Genomic DNA, 19198 nt, shown 5'->3' on the forward strand with positions numbered 1-19198 from the left:
GGAATGGCTTTACACAGGGCAGTCCAGTCTCTCTCTGCGTATCCATTTGGTCACCACGGGAGAAGGGGGCACACTCCCATGCTCTCCTGTTCTTGATACACCAACAAATGTTTCCCAAACTTCCCCATGACGTAGGAAACAGACCAGGAGAGAGGATTAGCCAGGGCATCATGCAGGGGTTACAGGGACACCAAGCCCCGGGAAATAAAAGGAGAAAAGCCGAAATATTGGTGGGGGGCATTCACAGCTCCTACCAACAGAACTGGCAGGAATCGGGAGAGATGCAATACCATGATGCAAACTTGGGTCTAGAAAATTCTCCCTCTAATGAACATGGCAAGGTGCATTTATCTGTTTGTTGCTTGTGTGTAACCTGGTGCCAGGCATGGGGTAGGTACGTGGCCACTGTTGACAAAATGAAGGAACAGATGACCGAACGCTGCTCTCAAGGGCCCCATGTTCCGTGACTGAAGGACAGTGAGCCACTCACACACAGTGACAGAAACCAGGCTGACCCGCAGTGCTGGCCAAAGGGAGCGTGTGCTCTTCCAGAGAGCACATGAGAACCATTCTTCCTCCGGGATGTTGGACAAACGGGCGAACAATCACACCAACAACAGACCCATCCCAGCAAGTCTTCTGTTATAATGGGGCCACCCACTCCATTGCCCGGCCCAGGTACCAGGAAGCCGCTGTGGTCTCCGACCTGGTGATCAGCCTTGCTCCTGGCCGCTGCCCACCCGGCTGCCTGTCAAATGCACACCTTTATTGGCAGGTGGTATAGACAGCACCAGCAGAAGCAAGGGCACTGGCCACATGGGGCTGGGGAGCGACGGGCGAGAGGGAGCTCTGTCCCCATCCATCGTTCCCGAAGCATTCGGGGCCCACGGGGTACCTGCCACTGCCCTTGGCGTGCTGCACAGAACAGCGGCGGGACGCCTCTCCTGTTGGTCTGGGACACGGCCGCTCCGCGCTCCAGCAGCAGCTCGCAGACCTCCAGCTTCCCGCGTCCTGCAGCGGCCGTCAGGGCTGAGGGAAGTCACAGGGGACACTGTTAGGACGTGGTGGTCAACGGTGCCACCCATTCTCTGACTCTCCTGCCACGGAGAGGAAGGGGGCTGTGTATCCGTGCCCCCGGCCCCTGAACCTGGGTGAGCTCTGAGACCAACAGCATAGCGAGAATGAGGCTGCGTCTGGGCCCAGGTCCTGGAGACGAGTGACTTCTGCGTCCTCGGAACACTCATTCTCGGGACCCAGATGCCAGCAGTGGGGAAGCCCATGCTGCCCGCGGGGAGGCCCCCAGGGAGAACCGCAGCCCAGGTCTGGCCGGCCGCCCTGGGGGAGCTCTCAGCACACAGCCGACCGTGTGGGCCATCCTGGAAATGGATCCCCAGGCCGAGGCTTCCTACACCTGTGAGCAGGGCCCAGCCACCATCTGCAGACTCAGGAGTCACTAAGTTTTTGCTACATTGTTGATTTCTTACAGCAAGAAATAACCAGGCAATAGTGCCTCACAAGCACAGAGATCAGTATTTCTGTCCAATCTGGCCTTTTACCCTAACGGCATGCATTTCATCCAACAAGAATGACTGAGGCGGCCAAGAGCGTATCCTCTCATTCCTGCCTTTGCAGAGCGGAGAACCTCCGTAGCAAGTCACAACTGGAGATGAAGAACATCCCGAAAGGGAAGTCAGATTACAGAGGCCCCGGGGCTCGGCAAGGAGCCCAGGGCAATCCGGAGGCAGTGAGCGGCCAGCTGGTAGCGGGGTGCTGTGGGAGCAGGCAGGATAAGTATGGCCTGAATGGAAAGAGACAACGGAGCAAAGGTTCACCAACACCCTCACGCCAGTGACTGTGCTCCCACCCCAAGTCCTGATTCTTAATGGGAGGGGTGCCAAAAAGAGGGGCTTAGCGAAAGGGGGGGGGCTCTGCTATGTCATGTGAATCACTGTCTAGAGCAGTGGTTCTCAACCTGTGGGTCATGACCCCTTTGGGGGTCGAACCACCCTTTCACAGGGGTTGCCTAAGACCATCGGAAAACACATATATAATTACATATTGTTTTTGTGATTAATCACCATGCTTTAGTTATGTTCAATTTGTAGCAGTGAAATTGGGGGTCACCACACCATGAGGACCTGTATTAAAGGGTCGCGGCATTAGGAAGGTTGAGAACCACTGTCCTAGAGGAAAAGACGTAGGTTCTGGGGACAGTGCCAGGCCAGACGAGAAGCTTTTCGTGGAAAAGGGGACAGGAAGGGACTGAGGACGAAGGGCAGAGACGCCTCGGGAGGGAACCTCTATGACGCAGAGGAGGAAGGAGAGGTTGCAAGTGATGCCCGGTCTATTCCTGCTGCTGCTGGGACGCTTTGTGTTTAGACACAGCCTCATGCTAACAAATTCCAGCTTTCAGAACAGATTGCGCGCTCCGACTAACCAGTATGGCCTCTCAGTGTGAAGACGGGGCGATACAGGAACAGGCGCTCGCAGAGGTGAGGTCCATCCGAATGCCAATGAGCTTACGGGGAAAGTGCCCACCTTATTCGTAATCGTGAGACACGCATGTGGGACAGTGGGGACGCTCACATGCCGCTGCGGGACTGAGGACTGGGGGACCCACCGACACCACTGTGAAGCTGAAGGTGCACACACGCTACCACCCAGCAACCCTGCACCTTGTAGACAGGTGCCGGGGGTGGGTGCCCGCGGAGTGCACTGAGACACCATGCAACGGGCTCGCGCAGCCCCCGCTGGAAGCAACCCAGCGAGCCGTCAACCGTAGGAGGCATCCTAACTAGTGGAATGGCCAAGCAAGGACCATAAACACTATGCCGCTAAATGCAACACAAGGGGTCCGTTTCACAAACTAAACATCGACTCCAAGAAACAAAACACAGCAGCACAGACACAGGGTGACTGTTCACACCTGGGGTGACACTGGGCATGGCTGCAGCGGTCCTGGGAGAGCGTCCGGCTCTCCTGGTGTCCTGCTCTCTTGCACCTAAGACCCGGGCAGCCAAGTACTGAGGACCGCAGCCTTCCACACGCACGGCTCGGCCCGACATCCTCCTCAGAACCCCTCTCAGCACAGGCGGACTTACCTACTCCAACTTCCCATCAGCCCGGCAGCGTGAAGCCCCGGGAGCCACACACACAGGATATAAACCGGACGTCTGGGCCTGATCCATGACAGAGAGCAGTTCCTCCAAGGAACAAAGATGTCCCCACAGACCTTCCTGCAGGTCGCAGGGCACTGGGCCTGTGACGCCACCTCTTCACGTGTCACAGAGAGGCGCCCGCACCTGCCCCACAGACCCCCGAGCTGTTTCCATCCCAGAGCCCCACACGGGGGATGTGCACCAGGAGGGGCTTGTCATCAGCCATGCTGCCACCTGTCTGCCCTCAGGATTTCTTACGGCTACAGGAGGGTCCCTCTCAACAACAGCTGCCGCGTTACGACGGATTTTCTCTGGACGGTGCCACCAGAATGCAACGTGGACACAAAGCGTGAGCCACTGCTGCTCCCGCGGGGGGGCCGTTCCTACCTGTGTGTACACAGGCTCGTTGTCGCTGACTTTACATCTAACTTGAAAAGAAATGATAAATGCCATGAACAGAACAGAATTTGTATCAGTTGTATAGACTCCTGCATTGGGCTGGAGGTGGGAGGTTCCCATATCCAAAATGTTTGAAAACCGGTGGCCAAAGCGATCCTGTCTGCACTGAGAGTCCACACTAGAGGGTCGTGGCCTGCTGTCCAGGGCATGCCCAGCACATGGCGCCCCGCCATCATGCTAACGTTAATGATTCCTTAACCCCGGGGCACCTTTATAAACATTATCTGGACGGATCTGCACATAACCCCTGCAAGTGGCGAGTAGGATGAAGATCCAGGCCGTGAGCCACACTTCCTGGACCTGCTGCTCTTTGCACCCTTCCTCCAGTTAGGGAGGCCCTCCTCTTCCCTCTCCTCCACCGGCAGCTGAGCGTGACAAGCAACACAGGAGCAAACACACACACACACACGCACACACACGCTATGGGCAGGGACAGGGCGGCATGTACGCAGCCACCAGGAGAAGGAATAAACTCAGGGCTTCCAGGAGATGAGGTCTGAAGCAGCTGATCCACCGGAACACTCCATCCTCTCTCATTTGGTAACCAAGCTTCGTCCGCATTATAAATGGGTCCTTTAAATCAGAATGTCTGCTGCAGCTGCTACTGAATTTCTGCAGCAGCAGCACATCCCCCCAAGACAGGCCGGCTCTAAAAATAGGGCTCAGTGCTTTCCGGAGGCGCCAGAGAAGCCAGAAGCTGGAGCAGCTGACACGACAGCGCCCCCAGGCCCGGCGACGGGGCTGGGTCCCGTTCTCTTCCCACACAGGCTGTCTTCTGTGCATTTAGCCATGAACTTCCTTCCGAGGGGCTGAAGCCCGGCTGTGAGCAGCTCAGCGCTTCCGCAGGCCTGCGGGGATCCCTCTGCACACACAGTCTTAGCAGCGCTCACTGTCCGGCGACGCCAGTGAACAACAGGACCCATGTTGTCCTTTTCCTGCCGAGACTGAGTATTCTGGGCCGCGTCCCGCAGGACCCCCGAGGCTGGGCTGCGTCTGGGTGTCAGCAGCCACAGGATGGAAGGATACCATATTCGGGAATAAGCCAGCCTGAAGACTCGACAACGCATGCTTAAACAAACAAAATCAAGGCACAGCTCTGCTCAGGAATCCCAACCATTCCGCTCAACAGGCTGACCTCTGAGCTGGCCACCAGGCTCCAGCGAGGGTCACTGCACACGGTCCAGTCAGAACACAGGAGAGGGGACCCGGCAGGACAGTGTGCCCTGGCCATGGGCGAGGCCTTGTCTGCTGGCCAAGGAAACCCAAACCAAAACGACCACATGCCATGTTTTAGGATCCAAACTGGACACAATTTCTTTCACCTGCAAAATCCTTAACTGATGGCACTATTGTAATTAAATGCCCCTGCAAGCGCCTATCTTTTCCTGACGATTCTGAGCGATTTTACCCCAGCAATACTGTCCCCTCTGTCTCCAGAGCATGAGTAGCTTTGTCTCGGCAGATACTCACTTTAAGAAAACCGAACTGATACGCGACAGTATGAAGTTACTGACATCAGTGAGATACGGTTCTTTGTAAAATGGATTGTTTCCAGGGATCTCTTACGTTCTAGAGAAGTGACTTACAAAAATGCAACTCTCACCTTGCCAGGGACACAGGCATTCCATAAGCAGGGCTACCTGTAACAGTCTATGGCAGGTCTGTTGTCAAATACCTGCTAACCCTCTCTCCTACAGGCTTCTGTCTCCACTCTGGAGGCTGAGAGAAGGGGGACAGGTCAGTACCCACAGAGGCAGGGAGCAACCTCGTCACACATCACACACTGATGACTCAAACCACCCGCCGAGGCTGGGGCTAGCAGGTTAGCCGCAAAGGTGCACGCCCTAAGAGGGCACTCCCTGCTGGCTGGTGCTCCCTGCATGCTTGCTTTTATTTGTGCAATTTATCTACTAATATATTGGCTTTCCCCATCATTTATAAAAACAAGTGGAAAATGGGAAAAACCGAAAGTGCCAATATTAGTAGTAAGCAGCGGGGTTCTCTTAAAAGTCACCTAGTTGCAACTAAGATGGAAACCGCTGGATGTGACGAAGGCAGGGAGTGAGGTTTGAACCTCCGCTGAAGGCTCAACGGGCGAACCACACTCAACTGTAAAGGAGGAAAACAGAAGTAAAAAAAGTGTTTGCAAAACACTGGAAAATTCTCAGCGATTTTATCTAAGAGGTAAAATATAATTAGGGATTTCATGATTTAAAAAAACAAAACATAAACATTTGGGAATGGCAGCCTCTCCCCTCCACTTTCTAACAACTGACCCTCGAATGGTTACAGCAGAGGGGGAGCGCGGCCTGTGCCTGGCTTTGCCGCCATTTGGGGCTGGGCTGTCACACGGAGGCCTCAGAGAGGCTGGCCCCAGAGGAATTCCTGGATGAAGGTGGGTCCCCCACTTCTGCCACCCCAAAAGCCAGGCAACACCCCCTCCCGCACCTCCTAGGAACAGGGCTGAGACTTATCAACAGCCAACCTCACAGCCTGACTTTGTTAGGCCTTTCCTTCCATCGCTGAGGGAGGGAGGCAGAAGCACACGCTTCCCAGCAGCGATCCATTCCTCGTCGCCACACAGACAGGGCCGGCGTTTGATCGAATCCTCAGCTCAGCAATGTGCGGCCCCAGTGAAACACAGGGCAGACTGCCCTTCCTGAGACACATTCAGCCTGGATGGAGCCCGTGCCGGGAGGGGCGGCCCAGGACCTCATGAATAGGAAGCCGGCACTGCCCACAAGCTCTCTGAACCTCACAGGTGCTTGTTTGAAATACCTTCCTGATTGTTCTGACCCTTCCTTGTTGTTCTCCGTTTGGAAGAAGGCTCCCAGGAGGGCCTGCAGGGGCAGGTGGTAGGCCGGGCGGGGTCAAGGAGAGGAACTCTGTGTTACAAAGCAACAGGCAGCAACCAAGCAGCACATAAAAAACACGTTGCCTCCCCCACCTCATCCACCCACTTCCCATGGAGCCCCTATGAGAGGGGAACACAGGCAAGGGTCTAGCCTGAGGAACCAGGACACTCGGACACGTGACCAGTTCCAGTGTCAAAACACACTGTCAACCCTGGCTTGTTTGGCCCAGTGGATAGAGCACTGGCCTGTGAACTGAAGGGTCCCAGGTTTGATTCCGGTCAAGGGCATATGCCCAGGTTGCAGGCTCAGTTCCCAGTAGGGGGCATGCAGGAGGCAGCTAATCAATGATTCTCATCATTGATGCTTCTCTCTCTCTCTCTCCCTCTCCCTTTCTCTCTGAAATCAATAAAAATTATTAAACAAACAAACAAAACAAAACACTGTCAGTCTCCGTGCATACATAGATGAAAGATAAAACATGAGCCTCCAGCTGCCAGGGAATTCTTTAAAGAAATAAAATGTGCAATTGCCACTAAACAGGACTTCATGTGTGACCAACATTCTCCTCTATTCTTCCTATCTCTAAAGCATTGCAAAATAACTAAGATCCTAGCACTTAAACATTTCAATACTATATCAAGTCCAAATGCATAGCATAAACTAATAATATATGACAATGATAATTAATTAATATTGATAATCACTTTATCACAACCCTGGCAGCATAGCCCCTCTGCTGAACACTTACTCCGCTGAGCTCCGGGCACAATGCTATGGGTGAATTCTCCTTTCCCCTCAACAAGGACCCTTGGAGTTGGATGATTATGTGCATTTTAGCAGGGAAAGGAAGAGTTGCATTATTTGCCCGAAATCATGAAGCCAATCAGTGTCAGTCAGGAATTACCCCCAGCAGCTGGTAAACCTGGAGCCAGGTTATCAAAAACAGGACGATCTGCCACAGTTTAACAATGTACTATGACACTGTGAGGTGCTTCCTGTGCAATGATTCATGGAATTAATCACACACTCATGTAATACACAGCCAACTTCCGTGAGGTAAGTACCACTCCTCCATTTTAACCGATGATGAAAATAATGCCCAGAGATGTTAAACAACTTGCCTAAGGTCACACAGCTCATGGGAGGCAGGGTCAGGCCTGGGAGGCAGGGTGTCTGACGGGAGTCTGAGGTCTTCATTCCTACGCTGCTGCCTCCAGGAAGTCTCCTTTCAAACTGTCCGACTAATCAAGCTGCCTACGAATGTTGTTTTAGACCCAGAGTGTAGGAAAACATTTCCTCTCTGAAGAACGATGACGCTTTCTCCCAGGGACAGTCAGGATAGTCCACAATGGCCGTGCTCCCTCCTCACCGTGGACACGTGGCTTCCTGAGGCCCACACCGCAGCGCAGCCTCGTGGACACTGAGACCTGGGGCAGGAAGATGTGTGCTGCTCCTCGGGCCCTGTCCCTGACGTTTCCCCCTTCAAATGAGCCTCTTCACACCCCTTGTGGAACCATGTGTGCTATAAATAACGTGAACTCCACTTAAAAACTATTTCCTATAATGTGGGTGACATAAGTCACATTTCATACAGACGTTGTTCTAAAAATCTCTCAGAAGATCGCAGCTCTGAGCAGCTGTCACTTCCGAACTGTGCTGAGAGGGCTATTTCTGAGAGATCCTCTTACACTGAATTATTTCAGGCCCGTGCAATGGGCTGCTCTCCCTGCTCTCCTAAAGGGCAGGGCCTGTGTGCTGAGGACGGTGACGGGCAGGCCAGCACGCAGGGCGCCCGTGTGATCACAGAACCGTTTTTTACACGCTCACCTCTGGTCTCAGAAAAGCAAAAGAAAGCAAGAAAGCATCCACATATCATTTCCATAAGAACCTGAAAGAATTTATATGGATCTGTAGTGGTGCTGATGAGCCACCCGCAGTCCTAGGAGTGACTGACGGAAAGACAAGCAACAGTCTGCAGGTAGGAGGCTCTCAGCTGTCACCATGTGAGAGTACAAGTTCTTACGTTGAGAGCAGAAGTCTGTTTTTTAAAGATGGATACGAACCCGACCGGGGTGTGGCTTGTGGTTGAGCATCGACAGGAGGTCACGGTTGGATTCCCGCTCAGGGCACATGCCTGGGTTGCACTCGATCCCCAGTAGGCGGTGTGCAGGAGGCAGCCGATCAGTGATTCTCTCTCACCATTGATGTTTCTATCTCCCTCTTCCTCTCCCTTCCTCTCTGAATAAAAATATATTTAAAAAATAATAATAAAGGTGGATCTGAGGAACCACTCACCAGAATGGTGACTATGTACAAAAACAGCAACAAGATGTGAGCACTGGGGATCCAGCGACCAGTCATGTGCCCTGAGATGCGCTCTGTGCTTTCAACAGGCCTCGCTCCTCACCCCTCTCCTGCCTGCAGGGCAGGGCACACCCAGGCCAGGGCCAACCCCAGGGGTCTACTGAGCAGGAAGGGGACAGATGTGGACAAACCCGTCTCCTCAGTTCTTACCCCCAAGCCCCCCACTGTTAGGGGGACCCCCACGCCCATCACCCTTCTTCCAGAGCTTGGGTTACTTGTTTCCCATGTCCCCGAGCCCCCCAGTTTGTCCTCCCTCTTACAGGGCTGTGGGTGACCCCACCCCAGCCCTTCCTCTCAGGTTCCTGAGCTACCCCTCTCCCATCCTCTCCAGGGTCCTGTGTTCCCTAATGTTCCCCTCCCCCCCCTCTACTTCCAAAGTCCTGGGTTACCCCTTTCCCAACCATCTAGGATCCTGGATTTCCCTCACCCGTCATAGGCTATCCCCTCCCTCATACCCTCGGGGCCCTGGGTTACCCTCTTTCCTCACACCCTGGGGGTCCTGGGTTACCTGTGTTTCCTCACACCCTCTGGGGTCCTGGTTGTCCCTCATTCGTGCTTTTACACCAAGGACAACCAAGAACCTCTATTTCTGACTTGACTGACAGAAACCTGGGTTTCCAGGGACCTTTCTGCACTTTCCTAGGACAAACCCGAGCAGAGGAAGGAACGCCTGGACAAGTATTTCCCAACAGCAGTGCGGGCGAGATGCTCAGGACCTCAAAAACACCGAATGCCAGTCCCTCAGCTTCTCCCCGGGATGCTTTCAGCAATTCCTGAGCACAGACTCTCCACGGGCCCCGACAAGCAGTGGACAAACGCTCTTCCTTCCAGGCTTTCCCCGGAAATTCTGCCCCGGGTGTGCATACATAGGTGAATGCCAGAAGCCTCTCTTCATAAAAAGTAAGGTCGAGTTCTAGTGAGCAAAGGGTTACCTCTCACTCAACCATAAGGCATCCTCTTCCCCGGGGGCCATGCACTGGCTCTGGGGAAGGCTTGGGTGTGGTAAGCTCACACCTGGGCCCACCTGCCATTCAGAACTAAAGGACACCCCTCTCCAGGGGGATGCGTAGGGCCACAGAGTGGGAAACTAAAATAGTTCCGTGGAGACAAGAGTGAACGTTTAAAAACATCAAGGATGAAGTACAACTATATTTCATGGCCCAGTAAGGAAAGCGGTGTGAGAACCCTCTCCCCGGAGACTGGCCTGGAAAGGCCCCACCCCAGCTGCCAGGCCTCAGACTCAGGTTCCAGGGGTGGTCAGACTTTGCTTTATTTGCACATAAACTGGCAAATGCTGAACCAGAAGGGCCTCTATACCCTGCAAAGAGCTGGAAGTTCTGGCCAGAAACACAGACAGCAGGCTCCCAGGCGTGAGAGTTGCCTGGAGTGTGGAAACACAGTTCCTCTGACAATTCACCACGGCATGAGGTCACCAGGTGAGCACCGTGCATCTCTGACCATATCCGGCTGGGCTAATTCACATCCAGCACCCACACGGAAACAGCAACTCTGTTTGGTCGGGATTTCGTGGGAGCCAGACTTACCTGTCAGGGCTGTGGAATGCCTGAGACAGAGATCGCACAAGCATCGGATGGGCTCCTGTCATGTTCCAGGCTGCCCGGAAGCCAGGAGACCGAGGCCGTCTGTCCTACTAGGTCTGCAAGCGACCCTGAGCAAGGGGCCTGGGGCTGCAGGGCGGAGCGCTGGGCGGGAGACACTCCAGCAAGCCCAGTCCTCCGTAGCTCCTGGGGCCGTTTGGGGCTCACCTGTCTGGTGTTGAAGGGCCCCTTACCCCTCCCCTCCAACAAGATTTCTCCGCCGGGTCCCTCTAAGCCACCAAGTGAGCACGAGGAGCTACTGGACTACAGCACTGGTTTTGACGGGCTGAATCCTCAACATCAAACAGACATAAGGAGCAAATGGCCCCAGAAGCTGGCGAAAAGGGAAACTTACGTTAAGCTCTGCTCTAGAACTCAGGCAGAGATAGCCTAAGTTGTCTAAAAGCCATAGATTTACTGCCACAAACCCTACACTAAGCACTGTTACCATTTTAGATGAAATCTACTATATATTTTCTTGTCTCTTTAAACCTAAGATAGGAACCATCCCCCCTCTGTGATGACATTTGGTGACTAGGTCATCAGCAGGGAGACACCTGGGGTACTAAAGGTGCACGGCTGTCTCTACCCCCACCATCCCCACCTGGATTGGCCCGAGTGACGAGGGACCTCACACAGGTCTGCCGTTCCCTGTGGCCCCTCCCTCTGACTGTCAGCTGTCATTCTCACAGATGACCTGCTACCTCCAGTCAGCACCAGGCATGAAAACCACACGTTGGCAACACACGGTAGATACCCTGGGATTGCAAGCGTCTCTTCTGGCAGAAAAGTGGGGAAGGACTCTGCACAGATTTAGCGCCCCCATTTCTGGGACATGGCGTCATCGCGCGGAAAACAAGGGACCCTTCAACAGCAGGCAGGTGAGCCAAAAACAGACCCAGGAGGCCCTGCCTTGCAACCCCAGCAGCTGGCATTTTAAAGACCAGCTACTCACAGCTGAAGCAATACTGACAGACTTGTAGAAACTTACACACAGTTGGTGTGGAGAGCGGCTACAGGGTTTGGACAGGTTCAAGCCTTGGACTGATGAGAGGGCACAGTCCTCTCATGGCCACCTACAAGTCTCAGCTTGGAGGGAGAGACCTCCCAGCACAATTATAGCCAGAGGCTATTATTGTAAGCTTGAACCTATGGTCCGAACACGTGGCCCCACGTGCCTGAGTGATGTGGGCTTGATAGAGTTCAGGTGCATGTAATTGAGTAGGATCGAAACCCACCAGAATGTTGTAAACATCTTGACCATGCCCTTATTTTGCCTAGTGGAATCTGGCTATAAAATAAACACACGGCTTGTGGGTGCTGGCGCTGTCTCTCCATTCGGGAGCAGCGTCCCACCCAGACCCAGCTTTCTTCTCCTGTCTTTTCTCAATCCTTCACCGCCCCCTCTCAGGGTCACTGAACCTGGCTGAGCTAGCGTGGCACATAAGGCGCCCTAGGACTGAGTATGCCATGGCCGTGCCGGCTCACCACAGGTTGGGAGACAAATAATGAATGCATTATCAATACAGACCGTCCAGTTGTTCCCTCCTCTTCCCACTCTCCAGGCAGAATCAGACGCAAGATGCTCCCCTCAAGCTGCTGCTGGAGACAGACAAGCCCCAGGCTAAGTGTCTCAGTCACAAATCACCACTGACCACACCCAGGGATGAGGACCAAACAAAACCAGGAAGTGAAACAACCGCTTTCACTTCCAAGGGTCCCCAGCAACTAGAAGCAGTACACAGAGCAGTGCGGCCGGTGCAGGTGGGGGAGCCACAGGTAGCTGCCCGGTGAGAATGAGGACTGTGAGCTGGCCTACCCACTCACGCTCACGCTCTCCAGGAGACATTTGGGCTCAGGTAATGTGGACCTTCCGTGGCCAAATCCCAAACACAGGCCTCACGATCTGGGCAGTACCCCAAATTTGTAGATGCGCTCTCATTTAAGACTTCCTCTGCCAGATTTCAGTGTGCAACTGTCTTTAACAACCACAGATCTGGAAATGAGGAGGATTTGGGGTAGCAGACAATGACAGTCATTTTTGAAGGAACACAGGAGAAAGGTACCAGATAGGAAATGCAGAGACGGGAAGGCTGACTTTATTATACATATGTAAATATATATATATATATTTATACATGTATATATATACACATACACACACACACACACACACAGTGGGGCCTTGACTTACGAGTTTCATTTGTTCCGAGACCGAGCTCATTAAGGAGCTCGTTAAGGAGCTCATTAACTCAAATTACTCTGTCAACTCAATGCAAAAAATCGGCTGAGAGACAGCTGGTATCAAAAAACTCGTTAGTCGGGACACTCGTAAGTCAAGGCCCCATTGTATATTATATTATTGATTTTTTTTTTAAAGAGAGGGAGAGGGATAGAAAGTTAGAAACATCGATGAGAGAGAAACATCATCAATCAGCTGCCTCCTGCACATCCCCTACTGGGGATGTGCCCACAACCAAGGTACATGCCCTTGACTGGAATGGAACCCAGGACCCCTCAGTCTGAAGGCTGATGCTCTATACACTGAGCCAAACCAGTTAGGGCAAGACTGACTTTATTGACACAGTCCACAGAGAGCCCACTGGGTACCTTTACACCCAAGAAACAGTGATTAACTTAAAAAAAATCCTTCAAACTCTGGGCTGATGATGTTCACCCTGCGCCTGCTGAGGAAGGGCATGAGTACTTCCCAGGCTGCAAAGTGGTCTGAAGGGCGCGCTTCCGAAGGCTGGGGCTGAGCTGTGATTCATCTTTTCAGTAAGGTTGATGGGAATAGTGGTTTCTCTTACCTGTCTCTTTAGCTATCAGCCTAGCAGATTCTCAAGGGGGTCGGGGATCCTAAAATTCAAGACGGATCAGCAAGAGACATAACAGACTGCTCACACAAAGCCCTCACATGCAGCCCTTCTCTGGATTTTTCTTCCAGAAAGAAAAATCTTCAGTATTAAAGGCTGGGGATTCCCCTTTGGGCTCAGTGTGCCTGTTAACTACTACTAGACCTGGCCCCCATCGCCACCACGGGCACCTCTCATTCTGAGTCACTGCACATAGCCCCCCAGTGGTTCTCTCTCTGTCCCGAAGCCACAATCACCTGGCACGACCTGGGATGCCTGCTAAGAAAACTGAGTGAGTGTGGGGCTCCCCTAGACCCGTGGTCGGTAAACCGCGGGTCGTGAGCCACAAGCGGCTCTTTGGCCCCTTCAGTGTGGCTCTTCCACAAAATATCACGTGCGGGTGTGCATGTACAGTGCGACTGAAACTTCGTGGCCCATGAGCAGAAGTCGGTATTTTGTGGAAGAGCCGGTATTTTGTGGAAGAGCCACACTCATGGGGCCAAAGAGCCACATGTGGCTCGTGAGCCGCGGTTTGCCGAGCCGCAGTTTGCCGACCACTGCCCTAGACATAACGAATCAGGATGTTGAGGCAGTGTTCCCGGGGTTCTTATCATTGGGTACATTTGGACGAGATTCCTTATCTTCACCACGATCCTGGAAAGTAGGTACTATTTACCTCATTTGACAAGGAGGCAGAGGAACTTGCCCAAACCTGCGACACCAGGCACTGGAAAGGCAGGAATGGGACCCTCTGACTAAGCACCATGCAAAGTCCTACTTTGCCGCCCACAACACTATAGGGAAGTGGACGGAAGCTTTTCTTTCATGAGCTTACAGAGCAGCCCATACTATCTAAATGGGGTGGGGAAAGACTCCATAAAGAATTAAGGGCAATATTTAAATCTACCCACATTTAGCCCCAAGCATAATCCAATTCTGTTCAGGGTTCTGCGCTCTTCCTGGAACAGGGGCCAGGCCACCTCCTCCATAGACACCAGGACAGACTGGCATTAACGCCACACACACACACACACACACTCACACGGTGGCAGCCCCGAGGGAAGGCGCCAGAGACTTTTAAGTGCAGGCCTGCACCCCACCCTTACCCTCCAAACACCTGAGGCTTTTCTTAAGTATGAGTTCGCTGATAAACTCGACACACTGCTGTTTGGCTGGTTAGGAAATAATTCAGGAGCATTTGGGAATAAATCTGCACAGGAGAAATGGAAGCCATGTACACTGTGTCTACACTCAGCACACAGCCTGGACACACACAGTAAACACCCTTGGCTACATCCACTCAACAACAACTCATAACTTAGAGTCCTATGAAGCTGATACCAATTCAGTGCAATGGAAAATTTCAAAGCAGCATTATCCATATTAACCTGACAGGTAACCAACTCAGATCTTCATGGGCTCCCTTCCCATGCTGCAGTTAAACACACACCCCTCCCCCCACAGTGAAGGAAATGGGCTTGGCAGCCTGGCCTCAGTGCTTTAAGCAGCCCCCGAGGCCCCAGGCCGCTCTCACTCCACAGGCAGCCGCAGCCCTACTCACTGAACACCTTGGATTCATCTGAACCCGGGGCAGCAGCCCTGCTCTGCTCACAGTAGACCAGGCTGCTTAGGATAAGGGAACACCTTATTCAGGTCTTTCCGGCTGACATTCATCAGACGCAGTATTTCTAGCTGACAGTCATCAGATTCATAGGCACTGCTGGTCTAATTCAAAATGATTTGAATTTTAGGAAAGTTTTACGACTCATCTGCTAAGCTTCAAATACCTCAGGATAAAATAACAACAGGGCGATATGCATCCCAAGTCATCCTTAGGACAATTAGGCCCAAACGGGGGCTAAGACATCTGGCATCCGGGCTGGCCCAGACTGTAAGCCATGGAGCCATAATTACCTGTTTCTCCCCACAGCGTGTCGGTGCCATTGACGTCTATTTCATGTTCCTTTTCCAGTCCCAGCAAGCACTCGACCACCTGTCAGAAGTGGCAAGGTGACTTAATGAGTTCTCATCGCCATATGTGCTTATTGTACCCATGTACCAAAGGAGCGAGTCTGTTGTTTTTTAACCATGATTATCTCATGCTGCACAAGGAGAGAAAATATAATGAAAACCGTTTTCAAGCATAATTCATATGCTATCCACACGTTCACTTTGAGGAGAACTAAAAAAAAAAAAAAGGCGCAGTGAATTTCAGCAACGTTGCTCAGGATTACCAAGTACTCGGAATTTTAATGAATTCCAACATGACCCAAATATGCCAGCCTAATCATCAAAGGACACAGGATATCACACAAAGTGCAGCTTCTGCATAAATTGCCCGAAGATGGTGAATCCATTTTCACAAGGAAAGAAAACAAGGCGGTGTGTATCTTTTCAATACAATAAAATAAATAGCATTGTCCAAATGACTTGCATACTGACAGCGTTATTATTCTCTCCTGTGCGGGCACCGACCCCATCAAAGAGCAGGCGGGGTCACAGGTGTGGAGGCAGGATGCTGGCTCGAGGGGAATCGGAAGGATGTGAGCCCCGAACCCTTCACTCTGCACAGCAGCAGCAGCAGGCGAGGGCAGAGCCATTTTCCCGTCCCCCAATCTGCACCAATGTGGTAGGCTGAACAATAGCCCCCAAATATATCTACATCTTTGTCCCCAAAACTGGGAGGGAATGTTACCATGCATGGCAAGCGGGAATGTGCAGATGTGACTAAGAATCTTGAAAGGAACGATGACCTTGAATTACGCAGGTGCATACCTCATACACCTGACATAATCACAGCGGCCCTCGAAGAGGGACAGGAACAACAGTTCAGAGGAAGGAGGAGATGGGAAGAAGCATAGGTTAAAGTGATGCACTTTGCAGACAAAGGAAAGGGCCATAAACTAAGGAATACAGCTGGCTTCTAGAAACTAGAAGAAAGCTAAACACTATTCCTCTCTAGAGCCTCCAGAAACAACACTGGCTTCCTGACACCTTACCTTTAGCTTTCTGACTTCCAGTCCGAAAGAGAATGGGTGTCTGCTGTTTTAAGCCACTCAAGTCTGTGGTCACTTGTTACAGCAGCATGAGGAAGCTCATACACCCTTTGAGGTGGTGAATGAATCCTGCCCTTTGCTACAAAGTTGTTACTAGTGAGGCTGAGGTTGCTTTTGCACAGTATTCTTCTCAGCCAGCTTTAAAACACGCTGAGCTTATCATAAACCCATTATATATAACATTTAACATATTTTTATGAAATATGTTTTTTTTTAAAATAAAACAAGTATTTTTTCCAGAACTAAAACATGTAAGTTGACTGGTATTGTTTCATATTTTTGTAAATCTCTCATGTCTCTCTTAAGAGAGCTGCATCCTCTTATATGCTTCTGCATTCAACTTAATGCAATATATTGTGTTGAAGTATTATGTATGTGTATTTTTAATGTGTGTGTATGTTTGCTCTTGTGTTTTAAATATGAAAAGTTAGCCAGCCAACCAGCTTTGCACCCAAATTTATTCTAAGTTATTGTAGGGACAATGGGGACAACTCTTACCAAATACTGGCAACTCTGATCGTTTGAGGATCATACAGAGAGAAATGCATAGAAGAAAGCAAGTAAAATATTAAATTCACAGACACACTGGTGAGGACGTGACAATTACACCTGAAACTGAGAAATGCCAATGTCTACCAGAAATAAGTGCTCTATTGAACTGCTGGTGGAGTTTTCCTTCAGTGCAGGAACTGTGAATGGCAAGTGTTTTTACAGGCTATGAGAGCATTGAGTTTCTATTTTTAAAATCTTTCAAATACTCAAAAGGACAATTTTAGAATTAGGATTCCATCTGATTATTTTTAAAAGACCAAAAGGACAAAAGAATGAATCAAAGTGGGGATAAAAAGTAAGGCAGCAGGGCAAGAGGATCAAAATAGAAGAGGGAAGGAAGACAGACATAGACAAGGAAGCCCTGGCTGGTGGCTCAGTTGGTTGGAGCACTGTCCAGGACACCAAAAGGTGGCAGGTTCGATTCCCTGTCAGGGCACATACCCAGGTTACGGGTTCCATCTCAGATGGGGATCGATGTTTCTCTTTCTCTCTCTCCCTCTCTCTCTCCCTTCCTCTCTTAACAATCAATTTTTAAAAAGGGACAAGGAAGAGCAGAGAATGAACGTTATGACTATTATGAAGGACTCCGTGTGGGAGAGGCCTCCCCGTCGCGTGAGCACACATATGCACTTGACACTGTGGGCCTGAGGCTTTCACTCATAGGAAGGGTGTGATGCCAAGACCCTGCATCATGGTCACACATGGTCAAACCAAATGTTGTTTCTCAAAACCCTCCTTTACCTTCTTTTCTTCCATGCATCACAGGCTAGCAACTCCAAAGAAGGTGACCTGCACAAGCACCCACCCCAGTGCACCACAGCTGCCAGTTTTCGAAGAGGGAACCCCGCAGCCCCACTCACCGAGCCATGGCCCATGCTGGCGGCCGCCGTCAATGCCTGCTGCAGGGCGTGGCTCTTCTTCAGTGCACCTGGCTGGGGTGCACCTGCCGACCACTCGCAGGCCAGCAGGTACTGGAGAACGTCGCTGTGGCCCCTCAGTGCGCTGTGGACCAGCGCACACTGGCCTTTCTTATCCAAATGGTCCAACTGGAAGGCAGGAGCAAAGGTCACCGTTAAGCACAGTGGTTCTCAACCTTCCTAACGCCGTGACCCTTTAATACAGTTCCTCATGTTGTGGTGACCCCCAATTTCATTGTTACAAATTGAACATAATTAAAGCATAGTGAATAATCACAAAAACAATATGTAATTATATGTGTTTTCCAATGGTCTCAGGCGACCCCTGTGAAAGGGTCGTTTGACCCCCAAAGGGGTCGCGACCCACAGGTTGAGAACCTCTGGTTTAGCATCACCTTTGCTCTGAGAACATGGGTCCAACACAAATGCTGTCTGTGTGCAAACACAGGTACTGGGTCCATGTCCCAGTGCGACTTTCTGGAGAACAGAGTCCTGTTGGCATTACTTCGACGGAATGAACACACTCTGCCAGGTCTCGGGTTCCCTTTGTAGACTGGCTGTCACAGCACACCCTGCTCACTCCCTGTGTCCCTCCAGCAAACAACTGGGAGCTCTGAGTTCTCTGGGGAGCACGTGTTAGGACACAGATCGAAACCTCAGCCAAAGCCCTGTGCTCACCGACTCCAGTTCCTGGAGGGGGACATTCTAACGGGCTGTGACAGGCTACATTCTGGGGGCGCAGAGCAGTTCTTTAGTCACTAAGCCAGGAGAGCCAGCAAAAGGGAGGGATTTGGAAGACCCAGCTCTGAAAAAGGAAGGGACTCTGAATGGCGTCAGATTGGGGAAGGAGGCTGTGTGCAGGCAGGCGACCTGGGACCTGTCAGCATGTCAAGCGTGGCTACCGAGCCGGGAAGGCCAGCTCGTCACAGAGTGTCTGAGTGCTGCATACCTCCTACAGGCCCAAAGGCAGCAGATAACGTGTCATTCTGTCTACACTCAGGAATACAGCCTCTCCTTGCTTCCGAATTCTGGGAATGCCCTGCACCCCCACCCAGAGGCTTTGCAAGACCCTGACCCTTGCCCTCCTACAGATCTTTCAGCTGGGGTGGAAGGGGGCGGCTGGCCTCCGAATAAAGCTAAGTCCCAGTCTGGATGTGGGAATGGAGGTGTGCTGATGTGCACTAATGCGCCCACTGGGAAGTATGGCGTAACAGCCATATTTCTCTTCTTCCTCGTACTAAATTAAAGTTCATCCATCCCAAATGTGTTTTTGAGAGAAAAACCAAAAGGGCTCCCACAGTTACTAGAAGCCTAATGTCTTTTTGTTAAACCTTCGGTATCCTAATTAGCATAAAGACATCACCGATTTCTTTCAATTGTTATT

The 19198-nt window shown here is 51.6% G+C and overlaps 1 protein-coding gene across 13 annotated transcripts in view; it reads right to left on the reverse strand.

Moving 5' to 3' along the window:
- Positions 1-19198, reverse strand: part of TANC1 (tetratricopeptide repeat, ankyrin repeat and coiled-coil containing 1) — a 246155-nt gene that overhangs the window by 11858 nt on the left and 215099 nt on the right. For 12 of the 13 annotated variants that reach the window (XM_036318717.1, XM_036318714.1, XM_036318716.1 and 9 more), the window contains 3 exons: positions 17758-17943; positions 15204-15282; positions 896-1029 (listed from right to left, as the gene is read on the reverse strand). In XM_036318717.1, coding sequence (XP_036174610.1) covers positions 896-1029; positions 15204-15282; positions 17758-17943 — 399 coding nt within the window. The remainder of the gene's footprint in view (positions 1-895; positions 1030-15203; positions 15283-17757; positions 17944-19198) is intronic. The other variant, XM_036318721.1, reaches the window with a different exon arrangement.

The sequence above is a fragment of the Myotis myotis genome, unplaced genomic scaffold (genome assembly GCF_014108235.1).
Source record: "Myotis myotis isolate mMyoMyo1 unplaced genomic scaffold, mMyoMyo1.p scaffold_m19_p_8, whole genome shotgun sequence".
Classification (NCBI taxonomy): domain Eukaryota; kingdom Metazoa; phylum Chordata; class Mammalia; order Chiroptera; family Vespertilionidae; genus Myotis; species Myotis myotis.